The sequence below is a fragment of the Sminthopsis crassicaudata genome, chromosome 2 (assembly GCF_048593235.1).
Source record: "Sminthopsis crassicaudata isolate SCR6 chromosome 2, ASM4859323v1, whole genome shotgun sequence".
Taxonomy (NCBI): domain Eukaryota; kingdom Metazoa; phylum Chordata; class Mammalia; order Dasyuromorphia; family Dasyuridae; genus Sminthopsis; species Sminthopsis crassicaudata.
The window spans coordinates 465,418,521-465,440,920 of NC_133618.1; the positions used below are offsets into that span (position 1 = coordinate 465,418,521).

At 56.5% G+C, this 22,400-nt stretch overlaps 2 protein-coding genes across 10 annotated transcripts in view; one reads left to right on the plus strand and one right to left on the minus strand.

Moving 5' to 3' along the window:
* Positions 1-13,396, plus strand: part of CRB2 (crumbs cell polarity complex component 2) — a 45,963-nt gene extending 32,567 nt beyond the window's left edge. For all 4 annotated transcript variants that reach the window (XM_074293039.1, XM_074293036.1, XM_074293038.1 and 1 more), the window contains 7 exons: positions 952-1,836; positions 2,130-2,653; positions 3,971-4,136; positions 6,000-6,870; positions 7,465-7,581; positions 9,127-9,253; positions 11,282-13,396. In XM_074293039.1, coding sequence (XP_074149140.1) covers positions 952-1,836; positions 2,130-2,653; positions 3,971-4,136; positions 6,000-6,870; positions 7,465-7,581; positions 9,127-9,253; positions 11,282-11,509 — 2,918 coding nt within the window. In that variant the 3' untranslated portion in view covers positions 11,510-13,396. The remainder of the gene's footprint in view (positions 1-951; positions 1,837-2,129; positions 2,654-3,970; positions 4,137-5,999; positions 6,871-7,464; positions 7,582-9,126; positions 9,254-11,281) is intronic.
* Positions 13,397-18,597: 5,201 nt separating this feature from the next.
* Positions 18,598-22,400, minus strand: part of DENND1A (DENN domain containing 1A) — a 701,497-nt gene continuing 697,694 nt past the window's right edge. For all 6 annotated transcript variants that reach the window (XM_074293045.1, XM_074293044.1, XM_074293042.1 and 3 more), the window contains one exon: positions 18,598-22,105. In XM_074293045.1, the coding sequence (XP_074149146.1) occupies positions 20,801-22,105 (1,305 nt within the window). In that variant the 3' untranslated portion in view covers positions 18,598-20,800. The remainder of the gene's footprint in view (positions 22,106-22,400) is intronic.

Here is a 22,400-nt window from a genome sequence, read left to right on the forward strand (position 1 = left end):
ACTGGCAGGGGATCCCCAGGTGAGGAAGCCTCTGCCAGGCGCAGGTTGAGGACTCCCTGTCTAGTGCATTGTAAGATTCGTTGACTTGCTTGGTCCAGGCCAATAACGTGTCTTCAGTGGGAGCTGAACTTCCTGGTCACTGTCTTCGCCACGCGACGTCACAAAGCCATCTCAGAGTAGTTACAGGAAGCAGACTCTGCCTGGCCCCCATCTGGCTACGGGAGCTGGCCCTGGAGTCGGGAAGGCCCGCTTCGCCCTTCGTGTCCCTGGGCCCTAAGTTACGGAGGAGAGCTGCCTGGGGGAAGCACGCGTGCTCACGTTGCCTAGTCCAGTGAGATGAGCGGTCTGGTGGGAGAAAGAAGGAACGACTTCCTACTAATTAGCACAGACCGGACTCGCTTGGTGCTCAGTGAATGGCGCAAGGGCAAAGGAAGCTAACTTTGAGCCAGAAAGGCTGGTTTGAATGTAGCTCTGTAACTGCAGCTAAGTCACTGCACCCTCCACTCCTCACTTTTCTGCTCTGTAACATGAGGACAAAGCGCCTGCGATTCCTGCCTCCCTGAGTTGGGAAGAAAATGCTTTGTAAACCTTGAAACATTGTAGGATGGGGATTAGTTCTATTATTAGACATTTTCATTTTAACCCCCTAGAGATGATTAGAACAAGTCTGTTGGGTCTCCAGTCTTAGCTGCCATTAAAATGGATAATTCTTTAAAAATGGATTTTAAATTTAAACCAAAGAAATTGTTATTTCCATCATTCAAGCAGACAGTATCTGACCACCTCTTAGCGATGCTGTGGAGAGTAGGAGAACCGTGAGAACGAGACTTGTTTCAGCTCCTAAAATCTGTGTCCGGCGCCCGGCGGAGAGGAGGCGTTGACCGGCTGGGGGAAGGCGCCCCCCCGGGGGTACCCCTCCGCGCCTGGGCTGACCCCGCTCTCCCTCCCCAGGTGTCTCATGTATGGTCAACGTTGACGACTGTGCGTCTGAGCCCTGTTTCCATGGGGCGTCCTGTGAGGATGGCGTAAACGACTACGTGTGTCACTGCCCCCCCATGTGGGGCGGGAAGGACTGCTCTGTCCTGCTGACCGGATGCGAAGGTCACGCCTGCCAGCACGGGGCCCAGTGCACGCCCACCTACAGGGCGGGGGCCCACAGCTACACTTGTCGCTGCCCGCCGGGGTTCCACGGGCCCACGTGCTCCCAGGCCACCACGTTTTCCCTGGCCCCCGGCGGCTCCTTGCTCGTCGCGCTGCCTGTGGGCGACGGGCCTGGGCAGCCAGCGGTGTCGCTGAGGTTTCGGACCACCCTGCCCGACGGGCTTCTGTTCTCCCGAGGGGACGCCGTGGAGAGCCTCTCTCTGGGGCTGTCTCGGGGCACCCTGCGGGCCACCCTGAGGAGCCAGGGCTCCGAGCTCGCCCTGAGCCTCAGCGTCCCCTCCCTGAGCGACGGGCACTGGCACCGGGCCGAAGTGGCCCTCGCCCGCTCGGCCCTGGAGCTGAGGCTGTGGCACGAGGCCTGCGGGGGCGCGCCCTGCCTGCAGAGCCAGCCCCTGGTGGAGGAGGTGGCCCTGGACTCTCCCGCCTTCCTGACCGTGCTCGTGGGGGGTGGGGCCGGGACCGGCTTCGTGGGCTGCCTGGAGGATGTGCGCGTGGACGGGCGCACGCTGGTGCCCCAGGACCTCGCTGAGGGCCGAGCGGGGGTCCGGCTGGGCTGTGAGCGTACTGACTGGTGCAGCTCGGGGCCCTGTGAGCACGGGGGAGCCTGCCTGGACCTCTGGACAACCTTCCGCTGCGACTGCCCGAGGCCGTTTGAGGGCCCCACCTGTTCCCAGGGTGAGTGCCAAGGCTGGCTGGGGCCGAGGGCACAGGCGGGGGGTTAGCCACGATGGATGGACTGCAGAAGCCCTGGTCCGGGGAAAGAGAGCCCCCACTCTCAAGGGTGTAAGTGGGTTCTTCAGCCCCCCCACCCGACGTTAGGGTTGCCCCAGGGTGAGGGTTCTTGAGAAGCCCGGTGTTTCTCCCCCAGACTGCAAGGGGAGAGTCTGTCTCTGTGAAGGCCGGGCCTCATTCCCCTTTGGTGCCCTTGCCCCTGCTGAGGCTTTCTCTGCCCTTTCCTTCCTCCCCAGAGTCACCTGCCTTGACCTTTGGCCTGGGGGGCTCCCACAGCATGGCCTCCTTCCTGCTCAGAGACGCACCGGGCCCCAGCCTCACTGTATCTTTTGTCCTGCGGACTCGGGAGGCTGCCGGCCTCCTGCTGCAGATGACCAATGGCTCTCTGCCCGCCTACACGGTGTTCCTGGCCGGAGGGGAGCTCCACGTGGAGATGGCCTCCGCTGAAGTGGTGACCCTGCCCGGACGCTTGGATGATGGACACAAGCACCTGGTGACCCTCGGCTTGGGCCTTGGACGGCTCCAGGGGCCGCCTCTGGGCCCCAGCTATGAGGTCTATGTCGGAGGTCTGGCCTCGGCGGCCTGGGCCGCGCCCTGGGGCGGCCACTTCAGAGGTTGCCTGCAGGATGTCCGCCTTAACAGCCTCCACTTGGACTTCCTCCCCCTCCTGCACCCGGGCAACCGGACCGGTTCCGGGGAAGTGATCGAGGGGCAGGCCAGCAACCTTACTCTGGGCTGCGTCTCCGAGGACACCTGCAGGGTGAGTAAAGGCGGGCTGGGCCGGGCTGGGAAGAGGGAGCCCTGAGCGAGGGTTTTCTGACTTCCGGATATCAGAGCTGGCAGACACCACAGAACTTAGAACAAACGTCAAAGCATGGAATATCAAATGTCAGAGCCGGAAGGGAGCCGAGCCTGGGGGGTGTTAGAACGTGGAGGGAGCGGGAAAAAAGAATGTTAGAACTGGGACCATCAACCTGGCTTGGCTTAGGTGTGTTCTCTGAGACAGGGAGCCTAAGCTCCGGAGCCCGGGCCCACACGGACTGTGGCCAGAGAGGAGCAGAGCTGGCCCCGACTCCTCCCTGGCCCGTCCTCCCTGGTCCCGACTCCTCCCTGGCCCCGACTCCTCCCTGGCCCGTCCTCCCTGGTCCCGACTCCTCCCTGGCCCCGACTCCTCCCTGGCCTGTCCTCCCTGGCCCCGACTCCTCCCTGGCCCGTCCTCCCTGGCCCCGACTCCTCCCTGGCCCGTCCTCCCTGGCCTGTGCTCCCTGGCCTGCTCGCTCCGTGAGGGCTCCATGGCAGGAGTGAGCCTGTCCTCTCCCAAACCTCTGTTAGGGCAGGGCCTCTTTGCACTGATTCCACCAGACAGGTGGAGGTCGCGAGTGGTCCCCTCATCTTCCTTCTGCTGGATCATGGAGTGGTTCTGAGCGGACCTTGGACAACATATAGCAAGGAAGTGGAGAGGATGCCGGCTCTGGAGGCAGAATGCCTGCTTTGCTTCTTGGCCCTTTTAGCTGTTGGAATTTGAGCAAATCACCACTTTGTTGAACTTCTTCATCTATTAAATGAAGTTATACTTTCTTTTTTCCTTTCTTTTCTTTTTCTTTCTTTCTTCTTTTTTTTCCCCTGAGGCTGGGGTTAAGTGACTTGCCCAGGGTCACACAGCCAGGAAGTGTTAAGTGTCTGAGACCAGGTTTGAACTCTGAACTCAGGGCTGGTGCGCGAAGTGGATTCTTGTGTAGTAAAGATTGAATAGGACAATAAATAGCAACTTCTCTGACAGATCCAGGTTTATCTGGACTTACTGTCCGGCTCCAGCACTCCTTTATCCCAGAGGCCTCCCCTCTGGGGGCTGAGGGTTCCCTGGAGCCCAGTGCGGCGACTCTGGATCTCAGGGACCCAGTCCCGGGCTTCCTGTCCGGGGCCCAAGGAGGAAGGGGGACTGCGGCTCCTTTCCTCTGGTACCTCCCAGCCTCCCGTGTACTGGCGCCCCCCCTCCTTCCCCAGAAGGCATCCCTGTGGGGAGGCGCTGTGCACATCTTCAGACTCTTCAGAAATGGGAACTTCTCTTGTTTTGCAGCTTGACCCTTGTCACAATGGAGGCACTTGTACCGTGACCTGGAACGACTTCATCTGCAGCTGCCCTCTCAATTTTACAGGGCCCACGTGCGCTAAACGCCTGTGGTGTCGGGCCCAGCCCTGTCCCCCTTCTACCGCCTGTGCCGAGGTCCCCGAGGGCTACGTCTGTGAGTAGAGAAAACCGCCCTCTTGTCCTTTCACCTCTAGGAACATGCTAAGCTCTTCGTCCATTCTCTGACTCAATCCACCAGACACACCTAAAACTCCCACTACTCAACCCTGCGGGGGGGGGGGGGGTGAAGGATGAGACGGTTCTAATCCCACGGGGCTTGGAGTCCGATGGGCGCCTCTGCATAAACACAGAACGCATCGGCCAAGCACGGCCCGGGGCTAACTCCTGGGGATTCAAACACGAAGCTGCCCCCAAGAAGTTGACACGGGTGGGATAACGTGCAAGGCAGGGCCAGCTAACGTGGACACTTCTGAACGCGTCAAAGCAGCGTAAAGTGTAGACATGGTAATGATAGTGACTATTACGAATAGAGACTAGACACGGGGTACGTGGGGCAGCGCCGTAGCCCATGGGGCGGCGAGGCGTGCAGCCCAGAGCTCCGGGCCTGGAGCTCCCGGCGGCCTCGGACACTTAGCTCTGCTTGCCTCAGTTTCCTCACCAGTAAAAGGAGCTGGAGAAAGAACGCAAATGCCCCTAGTATCTTTGCCAAGAAAGCCCCAAGCGGGGTCGGGTAGAGTTGGATCCCACTGAAAATGACAGCCGTGGAAAGAGTAGTTGGGAGGATCAGTTAAAGCTTCTGGAAAGAGCCCCTGGGCTGAGCCTGGAACAAGGAAGCAGGAGTGGGGGGGCAGGGGGGGGACAGGGGTGGGAGGGCAGGGGTGGGGGGGCAGGAGGGGAGGCAGGGGTGGGGGGCAGGGGTGGGGGGGCAGGGGTGGGGGGGAGGAGTGGGGGGCAGGGGTGGGGGGGCAGGGGTGGGGGGGCAGGACTGGGGGGGAGGGGTGGGGGGGCAGGACTGGGGGGGCAGGGGTGGGAGGGCAGGGGTGGGGGGGCAGGGGTGGGGGGGCAGGGGTGGGGGGGCAGGACTGGGGGGGCAGGGGTGGGGGCAGGGGTGGGGGGCAGGGATGGGGGGACAGGGGTGGGGGGCAGGGGTGGGGGGGCAGGAGGGGGGGCAGGGGGGCAGGAGTGGGGGGGCAGGAGTGGGGGGGCAGGGGTGGGGGGGCAGGGGTGGGGGGGCAGGGGTGGGGGGGCAGGGGTGGGGGCAGGGGTGGGGGGGCGCTCCTTCTAGGGAAGAAGTGTCCCGGAGGAGGAGCAGCCGGAGCCCCCGCAGAGCGCCGGGGGCCCCTCTCTAACTGGCTGGGCCATGCCGCGGGACTTGGAAAGCCAAGTGGGGGAGTGCTTGCCGGGCTGGCAGTAGGGCTGGTGACGGAAGCAGCAGAGGGGTCCGAGCGCTGGGGGCGCTGGGAACAAGAAGGGTCTTCGTGAGGAAGTAGGGTCGGAGTGACGGTGGAAGCCTGGCTAGGAGCTCAGTTGGGGCCTTCTTGGTGGGGGGCAGCGGGAGCAGAGGCCGGGATACAGGGACAACGTGCAGCTGAGGGTGCCAGGGGAGTCGGTCAGTAAACATGCATTAGGCTCTTACTGTGTACGCGGCGCCAGGCGCTGGAGAGGCCACAAAAAGCTGAAAGGCAGCGGGTAGCTCCTGCTCTCAAAGCGCAGCAAGTTCACCCCAGGACAGCAGAGCGGAGGGCAGGGGGCCCCGGTGGGTCAGGGACTCGGGAACACCCCCCCCTCCCCTTTCTAGGACCCTCCTCTCCCCGGAGCGGCTCTGCCCGGGGATCCTCAGGGGCCTCGCCCTGACTGGGGCCACAGCCGATGGGTCAAACATCCCTGGGAGGCACCTCGGACCCCCCCGGCAGCCGCTTCCTGCAGGGGCAGGAGGGAATTCCCTGCGCCCCAAGAACGCCCCTCCCCCCAGCCTCGGTACCGGCCCCGGGCTCAGCGAGCTCCGTGCCTTCCTCAGGTCTGGCCGACGCCACGTTCCAGGACCAGCCGCCCGCCGTCTTCACCAGCCACAACTTGTCGGCGGGACGGGAGCTCGCGGCGCTCTCCCTGGCTTTCCGGACCCGCGACCCGGAGGCCGTCCTGCTGCAGGCAGCTGGCGGGGGCGCCTCGCTGAGGGTGGCCATCCGCAACGGCTCCTTGTCCGTGTCCGTCCGCAGCGGGAACGGCGTCGAGGGGGCCGCCTTCAGAGGCGCGGCGCCCGTTTCCGACGGGGCCTGGCACCTGCTCTCCCTGGCCATGGAGGAGCCGGCGGCCGCCCTCTCGCGCTGGCGGCTGCGTCTGGACGACGCCCAAAACGTGACCCTGTGGGGCCAGGCGGGCAGCCTGGACTTCCTGCGCCGCCACGTGCCGGTGCTTCTGGCCGAAAACTTCACGGGCTGCCTGGGCCGCGTGACCGTGGGCGGCCTGGACCTGCCCTTCGGCCGCCCGCCCGCGCCCCTGCCGCAGCCGGAGCAGTTCCTTCTGGAGGGCGGCGGCGTGGAGCTGGGCTGTCGCGGGCGGCCCGTGTGCTCGGCCCAGCCCTGCCTTCACGGGGGCACTTGCCGGGACCTCTTCGACGCCTTCAGCTGCGCCTGCGGGGCCGGATGGGACGGGCCGCGGTGCGAGGCGGACGTGGACGAGTGCGGCTCCGGCCCCTGCGTCCGCGGCCGCTGCAGGAACCTGCCGGGCGGCTACCAGTGCCAGTGCCCCGCGGGCTACACGGGCAGGGACTGCGAGAGCGACGTGGACGACTGCCTCCAGCACTCGTGTCTGCACGGAGCCACCTGCGTGGACGGCCTCCTCAGCTACTCCTGCCGCTGCCCCCCCCAGTTCTTCGGCCCCCGGTGCCAGTAGGTCCCCCCTCCCCCCCGCGGGCCGGAGCCTGGGGCCTGTCCTGGAGAGGGTGGTCTCGGGCAAGGGGATCCCCCCGTGTGACGCAAGCGCGAGCTGTCCGGCCCCTGCAGTTGTGTATCCTGCGTGCCCCCTAACCTCGGGACATCCCGACATTCCGCCTCCTAGGGCCCCTTTCCCTCCGGCCCTCTGCTCTGCTTCCAGTTCTGATACCCCTCTTCCCGCTGTGCGTCCTGGGCCTCTTCTAGCTGGGACCCTCTCTCTTTTCTAGCGCTCTCTGTCCCTCTCCGCTCCTGCATGCCCCCCCTTACCGCGGGCATCCTAACGTTCTGCCCCCTCCGCCCTAATATCCCGCCTCCCGACAGTCGTCACCTCAGGCTGTCCTTCGGTGAGCAGCCGCCTTCTCCCTCCTCCCGTGGTTAGAGCCCTTTATCAACGAGACTTCCCATTTTCTCCCCTCCGGCACCGGGCGTTCTAGGACCCCCCAGTCCTAACACCTGCCTTCCACAGGGTGTGCTCCAGAGGCCCCCCCCCCGTTCCAGGCGCCGGGGCCCTTTCAGAACTGACACCCGTCCGGCGTGCTCTTTTCCTAGGTGGCCCTTCCCGCCGCAAGAATGCGGCCACAACTTCACTTGCCTGAATGGAGGCCTCTGTTCTGATGGGCCCTGGGGAGCCAACTGCACCTGCCCGAGGGGCTACACGGGCCTGAGGTAGGGAACTCGGGGAGGCCGCAGCCGGGACAAAGTGGGGAGCGGGGAGCCTGGGCCCAGGCCTCCTCACTGAGGGAGAGAGGCGCCTGTGGATCTCAGGTTGGCTCAGAGTCAGGGCAGCCCGGCCCCCCTGAACCACAGCCGGAGGGCCACGGAGACCAGAAATTAAGGACTGTAGAGCTGGAAGGAGCCTTAGGGGTCATTTGGCCTGGCACCGAGACTCCTCAGAGGAAACTGGCCTGCGAGGGGACAGGGCTTGGACAGCGAGAGGCCGCACACGACAGCCTGGCAACTTCCCCACGAGTGCCCGCTCTGCCACGTGTCCCCCATGGCCTGTCCCGGGGTGTGAAATGCCCCTCCTCCCTTGGGGCTCCGGAAGCTCGCTTCTCAGCGAGCCCTTTCCAGGCTCCGAGGGGACTGAGTGTCAGAGATCAGCATCATTCCTCCAGCAGGGCCCCGAGACAACGGCACGAACTGGAGACGGCTAAAAATCGGTTTTTGTTTATTTGTTTTATCAGAGGGACGAAGGAGTCTGGCTTTAATGGAACCGTTAATTAATACATTCATGCAGAGAGAAAAAATGAGTGATGCATCTTGAAATGAAGATACGAGTATGAGATTCACACGCCCACAAATGGGTTCTTGGGCACACTGAGGCAGATGGAGAGGTCCATCAAACAGTGGCAGAACCCCGCCAGTCAAAGCCCTGAAAAAGCCAGGCGGCCCCGGTCCTAGTGCGGGGGGACCTCAGCTGGGGCACTTCATTTGTCCGGGCTCCTGTTTCCTCCTCTGAAAATGAGAGGAGCGGGTGAACGACCTGCAGAGTCCCTTCCGGCTCTCAGGCTACGGCCTGACGGTGTTTTCTTCCCAATCTGACACTTGCCCCTAACTTGGTGTATGACTTTGGGCCGGTAGTTTCTCATCAGTTCCCACATCTGCCAATGAGTGGTTTGGGCTACATAATCTCTCAGTCCCCTTCAAATTTCAAGTAGGAAATTCAGTCCTTACAGTTTTGCTAATCCCCTTCCCAAAACCGGTCGGGGATCGTTAGGATTATTACTAGGTGCTAACTCAGTTACTGGTACTGGAACTACCACTAAGGCTCTCTCCAGAAGCTCCCCAAAGAAGGTCACGGCTAACCCCCATCCTTGGAAGGGCCGTGCTCACTGCTGCCAGTTTCCTGGCGAAGGGGTCTCCTAGGAACACAAGATTAAGCAGTCTTAAAATAAGAAGTGATTTTAGGATCCAAAATATAAGCGTTGGAAGGGACTTTTGACAATTAGTACACAGAATGTTAACATAGGAAGGAACCTCCAAGACTCCACCACTCGTTGGAAGTATGACATTCTCGATCACCAGTAAAACAAAGTCTGCTCCAAGATCACCAGGGATGGGGAGTTTACTTTCCCCTCGGGTCCTCGGTCACCTCCGGGTGCTACGATGGTTGTCTAAGGAGTAGAGAGACAGCAGGGCGTTGGGGCTGGATTTGACTTGGTTATGGGGTACAGAGTACTGGGTTAGCCTTTGCTTTCTTCCACATTACAGGTGTCAAATTCGGATCCCTGAGTGTGAACCCAACCCCTGCCAGAACGGTGGTACCTGCCAAGCAGCCGGGAGTGAAGTCGAATGTATCTGCAGCAGCAATTTTGGGGGCCGGCACTGTGATGTGGCTGTGAGTGGGGGGCCTGGGCTCCGTGCCCTCAGGGAGTGAGAGGGTGGCTGAGGCGGGTGGGATAATTTTGATGGTTTGGGATGTCTGGGAGCTGTGGGAGAGGGAGTTGGGGATAAATGTGGAGAAGTTACCATACTGGCTTGCAGCTATCTGGGTTTTCATGGGAAGTTCACTGGAGGGAGGAGAGGGAGCTGGCCCATCGTCCCACCTGTGGCACTACAACCTTGGGAGGCCAGACTTTGTCCAAAGGCACACAGATGCAAGGAGGCTCAGGGTCCTAGGGGAAGGGGCACAGCGGAGATGGGTGAGGGCATGAATCTGAATTTGGGGGAGGGGGAGGGCAGAGAATAACAGGAACGTGCCTGGGCATCTGGGGAGGGGGTTTTCTCTCCCGGGTCTTCAGACAGCTTGTGGTCACGAAGTTGAATCACAGAATCATGGGGCTCGCAAGGATATCTGGCACATTCCAACCTACCCTCAAGCAGGAGTGCCCTACATCCCTCTTGACAGGTGGTTGGTTAGACTCAACCCGAAGCCTTCCAGGGATGGGAAGCTCCCTGTCTCCCAGGGCAACTTATTTAACCTCGTGACAGCATTAAGTGTTCAAAAATGGTTCCTTACACTGAGCTGGCATCTGCCTTTTGGTGACCTTTCCCTCCCCTGGATTCTGTTCAAACAGAACAAGTTAATCCCTTTGTCCCATGCCAATCCTCTAAGTATCCTCTCTGCCCCTGATGCATTTTGCCCAAGTGAAATATTAAAATTAGCCCTTGCTTCAGTGGGATGTCCTAGGATGGGACCACAGCAAGGCTGCCTCCGAGTAGGTTCCATCTTGTCACTGCCAGGTCTAGACTACGGCACTCAGTCTTGGATAATTGTTCTAAATGGCGTTTGATCCCAGCCAAGGACACAACACCAACCCCACCTTTTTTTAGCGGGAGAAAAGATTGAAATCCTTTCCTTTCAGGAGGTACTTTTAAAAAAGCCTTCCTGGGTTCTCCTTCCTGGTTATAAAGTGAGGAGGAAGGGCTAAGAATCATGTTCACAACTCCATTCTTTTTCCTTTCAGCTTTACTATTCAGTGACTTCTGGGGACTCTGGGGGATAGGCTAAGGAGTGCCCTCAGCCTGTTTTGTACTTTCATGCTTCTTGCTTTCTTCCAGTAGGATTTAGGGAAGCAGAAGCAGAGGAAATAAATGTGCATCTAAACACACCAGACCGGCTACTGCCCTCTGACTTGAACCATGGCCACCTGTCCTTGTATAGGATGGAGAAGGCATGTGAAAAGGGCCTGGAGGCGCTTAGTGGACTTCCAAGTGGAGTCAGTAGTCAACAGCTGAAAAAGCTAAGGGGACTGTAGGCTGTGTGGACAGACAGGGTCGTGCCTGGGTGATGATTCCGACATCCTTGTCAGACCTCTGGTTGGCTCTGGGCACCGCGTTTTGGGAAGGACGTTGTCAAGCTGGGGCCTGTTTAGAGAGGGGCAACCTAGGTAGGGAAGGTCTGAGAAACTGTACTACCCAAAGGCCGGCCCAAAGGAAGTGGGAAGACCACCGAGAGGATGTCCTTGTTGTCTATGTACTTCAAGTTCTGTCATGGAGTTCTGATTAGCTTCAGAGGGAAAAACAAAACAAAACCAAAAAAAAAAAAACCCAAAACTAAGAAGTTAAAGGGAAGGCAGATTTTCAAAGCAGTGTAAGGAAGCACTTCCCAATAATTAACAAGCCAAGGTGGCGAGAACTTGCCTTGTGAGGTCAGGGAACTCCCTCACAGCAGTCTTCAATCAGAGGCTGGATGACCCCTTGTGAGGAGGGGCTGGATTAAATTACCGTTGGGGGTCTCGGTTTTTTCATCTCTAAAGTGAGACTGCTCACCTCAAAGGTCTCTTTCCTTCTCCAAAGCCCCTGCTCCCGGAGCCCCTTCCAGTCGCCGAGGTCTGAGTCTGTGACTCCTAGGGCCCGGGACACTGGACAAACTATGGGCAGCTCTCTGAGTTCACGTCTCTCTTCCTGTTGATGTCTTTTGCAGAAGGGGCCTCCCGTCACGCTGTTCTCCTTCCCGCTGATCGAGGTCGTGGTGCCCGTGGCCTGCGGCGGCCTTCTGCTGCTCCTCATCGGCCTCCTCTCGGGGGTCCTTGCAGCCCGGAAAAGGCGTCAGTCCGAGGGGACCTATAGTCCCAGCCAACAGGAGGTGGCGGGGGCCCGGCTGGAAATGGACAGTGTCCTCAAGGTGCCTCCTGAGGAGCGGCTGATATGACACCGTGCCCTCCAGCCCCAGCACGCACACACATCCAACTCCCAGGCCGGGGATGGGGCCGTGGCCCAGGGCTCGGATGGTGCGCCGGCCCTGGCAGGAAGCCTGGGGCCTACCCACTCAGTGACGACCTACTGCCCCACTAAAGCCCGCTGCAAAGGGGCAAGGGAACCCTGGTCCTCGGGCACGGGCTACGTCGCAAGCTCTTTCCTCCTCCTCCTCTCGGTCGGTGGAGCTCGGGACGCCTGGTCGGATACCAGGAAAACTGCGCCAACCCCAGGAGCCCTAGGAAGCAGAGGCTCAAGGATGCGCCACGGCAGCGAGCGCTCTGGATCTGGACCAGCCTTTGGCCCAACTTTGAACCCTTCTCCCCATGTGACATCTCCCTTCTTTTGGCCTTGGTTTTCCCTTTGGTAGACTGAGAGGACTGGGTTTGGTGCTTTCTAAGGGTCCTTCCAGCCTTATCCAATGAACTGACTTGGATTATTTGCTTCTCCTCCCCCTTGAGGCTAGGCGCGTGACAGCTCTTCCTCGACCCATCCCGGCCAGCACTGTGCTTGGGACCCGGTGGAGATGGCTGCCGGGCCCAGGAGGGCCCTACTTCAGGTAGAAACTGCCTGTCGAGGGGCCGGCCCTCTTATCTGCCTGACTGGAGAACCTTCAGCCCCGCTTCCTCCTCCTCAGCCTCAGGAAGAATTTTTCAGGGACCTGGACTTTCGGAGGGAATTCTGCCCAGTGCTCCCAGCCCCGGATGTCACCTCTTTCCCTAGCACCGGTGGCAGGATTCCGGATGGGACCAAGGGCGCCAAACACGTGTGAAGAATGCTTGTGGAGGACATCACTTCCTCCTTACCTTGGTCACCATGTTTGGGTCATCCTTAGGAAATGGGGAGCAACTCAGGGAAAAACCCACACAAGAGTGATGCAAGAGAGCTAGAGAGCGCCTTCCCCTTGCCCCTTCCTTCCTTCTGGTGTCCATGTATTCCTATTGTGCTTCAGCTGGGCTGAGGCTGTGTGCGTGAGTGTGCGAGTGTGCGAGTGTGAGACAGACAGAGTGTGGGGGCAGATTTCTGTGAGCACACATGCAGCCTTTATGGGCATCCAGGTGTGTTCATGTTAAGTGCACCCTTGTGCGTGTATATACCTCTGTGTATGTATATTTGGTCACGGGACGGGCCAAAGGTGGGGAGGGAAGGCCGAATGTCACAAACAGATCCAAGGATGCAAAAATGCCCATTCCCCGACGACGTTCGTGTAGCATCTGGAAAATCAAGATGAAGAACTCTAACCGCGAGCATCTCCTCGCGTCCCAGAAACGTCGAGTCACACACACTGGAGCTAAATTTATGAACTGTACTACTGAACTTGAGCCCGGGAGCCCGGGGCCCAGAAGTGCCTTCTAACCACCTGAACACGGCTCTTTGACAGCTCTGATTCTGGCCGTAACGTGCTGTTTTTATGTGCTTAGTGGAGGGTGATTTTCATCTTGTTCGTTGTCCTTTCACAACGGTGATGGGATCTTCTCCTGAGCCACCGATCGGTGCAGGCCACGTACCATCTTAGTGTCTCTGAAAGCATCTGCTGGGATGGAATGGCCAGTAAGTCTCTCCGTGGTAAGGGAGGATAATGTCATCACGCCTGCCCAGGCAACCAGGAAAAGCAACAGAAACTCCTAGGCTAGAAGGCTCTAGTCTTGGAAGTTTTTCTTCCTGCTGACTCCCGGTCCCTCTCTCCCTTGTAGCTTTTGTTAAATCCCTGCTTCGTCCAGAATCTCTTTGGGGCACTCTGTCCCCCCAGCCCCGGAGGAGCTATGTGGCAGCCAGGGCCACAGAGCTTCCCTTAGTTTTCCAATTGTCATACAGGGGCAGCAATAAATAACGTCAGGTAAAATTGTTCTAACATCTGCCTTCATCTTACATGCCCGCTAGCAAAAACAAAGCCAGAAACCAAATTCTGATAAAGCGCTCTGGGCAGCACAAAAGTGCTCTTTTCTCTACGCTGGAAAAAGCACTGGGATTGATGTCGGACTAGTCCAGGGTTATACACTGGCTTGTATATATTTTCAGGGCACACGTGATTTAGGCAGCCCAGGAGGATAGAGATGGCTGGGCCTGAGTCAAGAAAACCTGAGTTTGGACACTTTCTAGCTTTGTGACTCTCTTAACCCTGTCTGCCTCAGTTTCCCCATCTATAAAATGAGCTGGAGAAAGCAATGGCAAACTTCTCAAATAGGGTCTAGACTGAAATGACTGAACAACAGCAAAAAATGATCTACCAAAGATGCAAAATTTCCTCAAAAAGCTCATATTCTTTTTTTTCTCCTTCTGAAGCATTTGGGGCTAAGTGACTTGCCCAGGGTCACACAGCCAGGAAGTATTAAGTGACCGAGGTTAGATTTGAACTCAGGTCCTCCTGACTTCAGGGCTGGTGCTCTGTCCACTGCACCACCTAGCTGCCCCAAGGAGCTCATCTTCTTATTGGGGGACATCATGTATGAGAAGTCAAAAATATTTAAATGTCAAATTGAGGAGAGAGGGGGCATTAACAACCAGGGAAAAGACTTCCTGTGGAAGAGAGTGTATGATTTGGGACTCAGGGAAGGCAGGGACCTAAGAACTGAGATGGGTAGAAGGAGGGAATGCATCCGAGGCAAGGATGTGGGAAGTAGAATACCAGCGTCAGAGGACAGCCAGAGGGCTGGAGAGGCTGGAAGGAAGAGTTATAAGGAAAGTAACATGCTAGAGGCAGAGCATGAAGGGTTTAAACGCCAATCTGAGAAATGTGTTTTACTACAACAGAGTCTGAAAATTCCTGAGTGCTGGGAAATGACAGTTAGACTTATGCTTTAGAAAATTATTTTATTAACGTGGAAAAGATGGCTCCAAACTGACTGTTGTCTCTGTCCTGTGTACCTCTCAAGTATATTTGTTCAGGGGACAGAATTCTTAGTTGTGGCTCTTTTCAAATTTCTGCCTTTGAACAAAACGAGGGGGGTGGACTCCACATCCTACAGCACCTACCAGCTGGGGGAAGAGGCTCGAGAGGGCATTAGGAGCCTTGGGACCCACCTTAATTTTTTTATTTACTAGGTGAAACCTTTGGCAAAACATCTTTCTCTGGTACAACGTGAGGATGTTGGAGAGGTGTTAAGTTAAAGTGAACTACTTAACTCCTGATGTCTGTGGGTGCCATTTTATTTCCTAACGTTTGAAGCAAGGGTGGGGTGGGAGGAATCGGTTTTCAGAAAACCTGGATTGGAATTCTGGTTTTGACATCAATTTGTGGAACTCTGGGCAAGTGACTTCATTTCCTTCTTCCCCGAAAAATGAATACCCTAGGACATGTCCCATCTGGCCCATGAGACTATTCTGAGGGAAGAGCTGCATAAACCACAGAGCACTCAGGACGTGAAGGCTCTTTCTATTCCTAAAAGTTCCTTCTCCATTCTGCCACTTCGTCTTATTCTGACATTCAGTGTTTAGCCCAGGAGGGAAAACTGTACAGCAGAGTGGACCCCAAATCTCAAAAAAGAACCCCAGTCTCTTCATCTGGGCCCAACTCCTGGGGGAGCAAGATTTCAAAGGCTTAGAGAAAGGAAACCTACCATGAAGGGCAAACTACAGGCAAGGCTAGAATGTGCCCGTGGGCTATGCAGCAGGAGATGCCAGGGAGACTTTATCAGCTTCTCCTTAGGAAGGTCAGCATCCCTCCCTCAGGACTAGCCTGAGCGTGTCTGAGGCTGCGGTTCACCAAGATCCTCCTTGGACTCTCGCCACTTGGGGGGTACTCCCTACAGCATCACACTGGGGGGGACGTCCTTGAGAGAAAGCATCAGGAGGCGTGGGTCCCACTCCTATTTTCCCCACTACTCAGAGGTAGGAGACTTTTGGACAAGTCATTTTTGGACTGCCTCTTGTCATGTAATGATGGGGACAATTCTAGTCTACCTGGTAAGGGAAGAAAGTGAGAAATCACTCCCATCCAGCAGAAACTCCTAGGCTAAATGATTTTTCCTTCTGCAGATCTCATTGGTAAAACACAGAGGTTGGACTAGATATTAAGGCATCTCATGCAGCCAATATTTTATGCTCTAAAGTCCCTTCTAGAATGAAGCTGGTTCACAACCCCATATGGGGGCTCATGACTGAGTGTGGAGATTGCGAAATTATGATTCACTGTCCCATGTTTGATTTGTGTACCTATTTTATATACCTACCTACCGTGGGTCACATAAACATTTCTTGGGTGAAAATGGGTTGAAAGTAGGAAAAGTTTTATAAGTCTGACTCTGGAAGTAGTTGAAAGAGTCAAGAAGACTTTAAATCATGCCTCAGACAGCTATTTCGGGTAAGTCACGTATCTTTTACCATTTTCTTCATCTTTAAAATGAGGGGCATCTACTTCTCAGGGCTGTCGACATTCAACTTTGACACAGACACAGACACATCCCCTTTTTTTTTTTTTTTTCTCCTGAGGCTGGGGTGAAGTGACTTGCCCAGGGTCACACAGCTGGGAATTCAAGGCTGGTGCTCTAGTCACTGCACTAATTAGCTGCCCCATTCAAATAATATAACTTGTTTTGCATATTTTGAAGTACTATGTAAATGCTATTATGATTTTAAGCTCCCTTGTAGTCAAAAGGGAATGAAAATCCTTACACATCATGAGCAGCACTGCTCAGGTCCTGGCCAGATGGCCCCCTTCATCTTCTCATCAGCTACATGGACAGCAGTAATCACTGACTCTGGCCCCATTTTCCTGCCTCTCAAAGGCTCCAAGACTTGTGAAGTTTTACTACTGATGATGATCTTTCACTGGGCGATGAAGAGAATCCTGGAGTCAGGAAAGCCGGATTCAAATTCTAGCCCAGACCTTAGTAAGTGGGCGTCCTGAGGAATTTCTATGAGCTTCAATTTCCCCATGTGAAAATTTAAGGAGTACTCGCCTTCCCCGTCCATCAGGGTTGTCGTCAGCTAAGCGTTGGGGCACTGTGAGAATCTGAGCTTCCACTCTTCTGGAAGCAGTGGCTTCTCTCGGATTTTTGAACCCAGACACTGGTAGGCTCTGGGAGGGAGGCTGCCTTACCCTTCCTCTTTTAGCACTAATGAGTTTATCAGAGTTGACCCTCCCTTTCTGTTTCGGAAATTCCTGAGGACAGACCCAAAGGGTGAATTTTATAGGAAACTTTAATGTGAGCAATAACTTGGCTCTAGACCTGATCTGTTTATTTGACCTGGTGCCCCTACTTGTCAGTTGTAATTCTCAATTTGGGACTAGGGATGGGGTCTCCATCATCCCACGACAGGAGTGAATTCGAGATCACTTCTGTGTTATTCTGGGCCAACTGCAGCTTCTCTCTGTCTTAGCTATAAAATAATGCCAAGCACTAAATTTGTGTCCTCTTTGCCCAAACTCTGGAGTCGGACCCCGGCACCCGGACTGCCGCTGGGCAGGTGGCTGGGCTTTTTATTGCTGCTGCTTCGTTTTGTTTTGGTTTCTGCATGTGCCTTTGATCCAGACATCTGCTCAAAATACCCAGATACCAGAGAATATTGTTTGTTCAATAGCCTTTAGGGTCTTTCATCTGTCCCCTGAAAGGCTAATGGGGGGGGGGATTTGTTAACATACATTTCCAGACTTCCCATTGAACTGATGTTCCACTCCACACTCCTCCCCAAGGGGATAGCATGAAAGAAGCCGATCCTCTACTGCTACCTTATGCCACCGACGATATTCCATGGAGGCCTGCGGGACAGAGGCCATCTTCTCCCCCGTTCCTCTAACAGGGAGGTTCTGACTGAGCCAGACTTAGCGCAGGGGACTGATTAGCTGTGTTAAAGACCAGGCTTCCATCGGATACTCTTAGATAAGTCCCTTCTCTGGAGCGGTTTCCCTTTTAATTCTAAAATCTTGTGGAATAACCTTGACTCACTATTGGGGGCAGCAGAAGAACCACTGCCTTGGAGACGGGGCACCTCCTCCGAGCGCCCCACTCTGCTGCAGAAGCGCGAGGAAGTCCCTTGCGTCCCCAGCCGACTAAGCAGGAACAGTTCAGTCCTTCAGCCCTGTAATCCCGCAGAGCCCTTCCGGGCAGTCACTGTCGCCATGGCCTCTGTACAATATCCTTGTGAACCTAGCGGTGTGAGCATGACCTCCGTTTCAGGGGCGAAGCCGCAGCCTCAGAGAGCAAGGGCCGGGCCCATGACACAGTTAGCCCTCCATCCTTCCCTAGCGCTTCCTAGTGCAAGGCAGCTTTCCTCACCACAGCAGCTTGGGGGGGGGGGGCAGGTTTGGAGGCTGGGTTCCATTGCAGGCGTTGGTATCCTGCCCAGCACCTCCCGTTGTACTGAACACAGAGCCGGACTAGATAAATACTGACTGATCTGACCCGAAATCCCACCTAAAATCTAAAGCTCCTGTATCATCTCTTCCCTGGGAAAAGCCAAAAGAGCCTCTGACAGAACACCTTACGGAAGTGAGGGAACCGGGCAGTTTTAATGTTGTTCCCCCAAGGAGGGGCAGAAGGTCCTAAATGCAGACGAGCTGGTAACTCAGCTGGTATCTTTATCTAGCTGAAGGACTGCCATGAGAAAGAGGGATCAGTCTTGGGTTATGTTGGGCACCGGAGGGCAGAACTAGAAACCTTCCTTATAGGAAGTATCTTTTTTTTTTCCTGAGGCAATTGGGGATAAGTGACTTGCCCAGAGTCACACAGTGAGGAAGAGTCAAAGGCCTGAGGTCAGATTTGAACTCGGGTCCTCCTGACTTCAGGGCTCTTTCACTGTGCCCCCTATAGGAAATATATGGATTAGAGCTGCCAACAAAGCAATGGATTGCTTCCTGAGGCAGTGAGTTCCTTGCACTAAAAATGTCCAGCTTGGAGCCAGAAGGGGATGACGAGATTGCGCTCCTCCACCTCGGGGGGTGAAAGGAACTGGAAAGCAGTGACTTGTCTGAGTTTACAGCCATGGCGAGGCAACCCTTGAACCCCGCCCCCCCCAGGGGCCCTCAGCCCAGGGACTTCCCAGTACAAAGGTGCCCCCTTTTCCACTACGGCTCCACGAACATCAAAGAAAGCACTGAACCAAAGGTGTTCTCCCGAGAGGATTTTATTGAGCTGTCACAGAAAATCAATTCCCAGATTTGCAAATCCCATCCAATACGTGAAGAAAGGTACATACAGTGCTCGTGTGCGGACAACACGTGACTACCATTTCCAGCCCGTTTCTGCCCTGCGGTTCGCCAGGTGGCCCGGGAGCCAGCACTCCGGCCTCGGCTTCTTCAGTGTGGTGGGTGCTAGCCCTTCTGGCCCCGCCTCCGTCCGGGGACCCCCAGTGCGAGACAGAAGGGGAAGACGCCTTCCAGGACGGGGAAGGGGCTGTGCGTCCCCGGGCATGGCCCACGTGCCACAAGGGAAAGGAAACCACGGAACTCGAAGCATGCGATGCTTTGGGGGTCAGCGGGATGGGTTCATTCCAGTGTTGGGCTGAGCAGTTCCGTCTGGCCCAGATTAAGGAACAATTCAGATTCAAGCTCTCCATCCAGACGACGGGGCGGCGTCCCTTTCTGAAACCCTCTGGGACTCCTCCTCGTCCCTGAATCCGAAGGGCCGTCCGGTTTGGCAAAGCAGCCCGTGGCAGAAGCTGAGAATGTCTCTGGGGCCGCGGGGCTCTCCCTGAGCGGGGCATCTTCATGATCATAGGCAGGATTACTCGGGGGCGGGGGGCTCAGAATCCAGGCGCAGGGCTGCCACAGCAGTGGGCTGCGTAGATGAGCCGGCTCATCCAAATCAGGAAATGAAAGACCAGGTCGAAATGTGAACAATTTCCTTTGAACTCAAAGGTTTATTTTTTTAACCCTAGAGAGCCTGAACAAGTCTCAGTTTGACCATCAAGGCTTGTCCCCATCTAAGACATAATGAATTGGATAAAGTAGAGGAGGGAAATTACGGATTAAAAGTAGCAAAACTATTATTTTCAGCTTAACTCGGGTGTGGGAAAGGTGAATACTGGCTCTGCTTCTGAGAGATGTGAGGCTCTTCTAAGAGCCAGCCTTTGACTCCATCCACTTCTAGCTGTCGCGGAGGGGAGGAATGGATAAGGTCCCCTCTGTCATCAAGAAAGTAGTCAAAGCCTCGAATTCAGGCAAAAGGGATTTCCTCCTCCCTCCCCGCTGTCTCCTCCTCCTCCCAACCCTCTCTCCCTGAGAGCAGGGGTCTGTGTGAAAGGAAGAGCGCAAGTGGGCCCTAATGCCGCCCCCCGAAGGGAGGACCTGCAGCACTAACCCCACGGCTGTGACGTGGAGCTGGATGTTTTCACGAGACAAGACTCGGTCTGACTTAATTTCCAGTCTTTTCCCACTTGGATTGAACAGGGCCACCTCCCGGGATAGACAGGCTAGAAATGTTTGGGCCTGACTGATGATAAAACAGGTACTGTGACATCCGGCTCGAATACGGCCATTTAGGACACTTACATATCACATTAACGTGAGCTATAAGAGCAAGGGCATAAAATAGGGACTCCTCTTACTGACTCCTTCTGATGTCTTTTTAAAAAATCTTCTTAAAGTTAAAGTTGCTGGTGTCCAGGGCTGGCTCTGTGCTATGTTTTCCTGAAATAGGAATTTCAAGGATCCGTGATCCCCAGCATGTTGAATGACAAAAACAAACAAAGCCCAAGCTCCCCTATGAGAGTGAATGTGGCCGGGACGGTTGGGTAGACTCTACTTCTAGGTGGGTTTTGAAGAGCGTCTAAGATGAGGATTGTCTAAGAACAACGGAACGTAAATCTCGAGACGAGGAGCTGGAGAAGGGAGAGCCGGGAGAGCCTCCTCGGACACCCGGCTTGGGCTTGCCTGCCTTGAGTAAGGCCGGGAAGTCTGCCATCCTTACGTGCCCACAAGGGCCGGGCATGGGGCCGGCCAGGTAACGGGCTAGGAGAAGAGGGCGGCTCTCCGGCCGGGGGGGCGGCGTCGGAAGGGAGAAGTGATTATGGAGGGGTCAGGACAGAAAGCCACGGGAAGGAGGGGGCCCGGCTGCAGGCCACGTCTGACTTCTGATGGCAGTGAAAACAATCTCGGGAAGAACCGACAAAGCAGGGCTTCGTTAAGTCAAAATTCAATTCCATCAGTAGCACTGCTTGGAAGTCATCGCTGGGGAAGAGGAGACGGGAGGAGGGAGTGGAGGATGGGATCATTTTTTACAATAGCTGTTAATCCTTCATTTAGACAAACCCCAAACACCTTCCAAAAATACGCGCCCCTGTCTACCGACCGCAAACTCTTCTTTGGATCTCACTCAAAAGTCTCCCAGCGCTTCCGGAGCTGCTCCACTTTCCCTTGAGTGGGCGCGATCTCCTGCTTCGTCTTCTGCAACAAATCCTCAAACGGATCCCTGGTTTCTCTGGGAACCGAAGCCTGCAGCGCGGGCTCTGGGCTGGTGAAAGGCCGGGGGGGCACCGCCGCTGGGTCTCCAGGTCTCAACATCAGGCCCTGCTTGGCCTCGGCTGGCCTCGAGCCGGACCGCACCAGGGGCAACGTTCGGATTTTGGAGGGGCCCCCCAGGTGGCCGGCCTGGCTCGGGCCCCCCGGGACGGGGCCGTGGCCTGGCAGTGGGCAGGAGCCGGCGTGCGGCCCCGGGGCGGCCTGGCCAAACAGATTAGGCATGGAGAGAGCGGAGAGGCCGGGCTGGGGTCTCTGGGGGGTGTAAAAGCCGGGGCTGGAAGCCATAAAGCTCGGAGTGAAAGGCTGGCCCAGGGACGCCGGCGAGGGGGCGAAGGGTCCCCCGACACACTGGGTCATAGACACCGGCAGAGCCGTTGGCACATGTCGGGTGAAGGGGTTGAGCGATGGCTGGAGGAATGGGGCGGGTGCTGAAGCCGAAGGGAAGCCCAGCTTGGGCCCGAACGGTGTGGAAGCAGGGCTGAAGTCGCCCACCCCGCAGGGAAAGCCACTCGTGCTGGGAGCTGCAGAGCCGGAGGGAGCCCTGTCCGGCCAGCTGCTCTTGAGAGGGTCTAGGAGAGTCAGCAGGTAATCGCTCTCACAGCCTGCGGGCTCCGTGACCACACGGACTGGCTTGAGGATATCAGTGGCACTACCGGGGGTAGGGAGAAGCCTCGGCGGGGGTGGCAGATAAGTGGGCGGCGGGCGGCGTTCCAGATCCCTAGAGAGGGCTGAACTCCCCAGCGCCTCCGGGATCAGCTCAGAAGGGGTGTCAGAGGGCCCAAGGCCGGGGGTCTTCCCAGGCTCAGGGGTAACAAAGGGCTGGAGCTTGGCAGGCCGGGCTGTGGGAGGGGGGGGTACGATGCCCAGCTCGGGGGTCTTCCTTCCCTGAGGCCTGGGGATGGTGATGTTGCCCTGTGCAGAGGTGGGGGTCTCCTCTCTCTCTCCAGGGGTCAAGACGCCCTCCCGGCTGCGGGGTCTGCGAGGCAGAGCGGGGGTGCTCCCCAGGGAGGCCAGGGGCCTTTCTGGGGAAGGCTGAGAGTGCTTGGTAGGGATGGCCATGTCGTCCTGGCCCATGCTCCACAATTTGTTGTAAGGATGCGTGAGCTTCAACCCAGACATTATTCTGCTTCTTTCACTTGAGCACAGGTCCATTCTCTGTTCACGGAACATAAGACAGAGGCATAAGACCCACTTTGGATTTCATAACACGGATACAGAGAAAAATGCCAAAATACTGCAAGCTTCCCTATCTCAGAATGAAATTAGAAGCGGTCATCTCAAAGGAGCTTTCCAGATCCAACATCTAAAGTTCTAAATTCTAGAAATCTATATTCTAAGGTTCCTCTGAGCTCCAACATCCTAAATATTGTGTCCTGCCATTAGACAGCCTGGGGTCTGTACATCTAAGATCCCTTCTTGCTTTAAAATTCTGTCTTAAGATCCCTTTGAA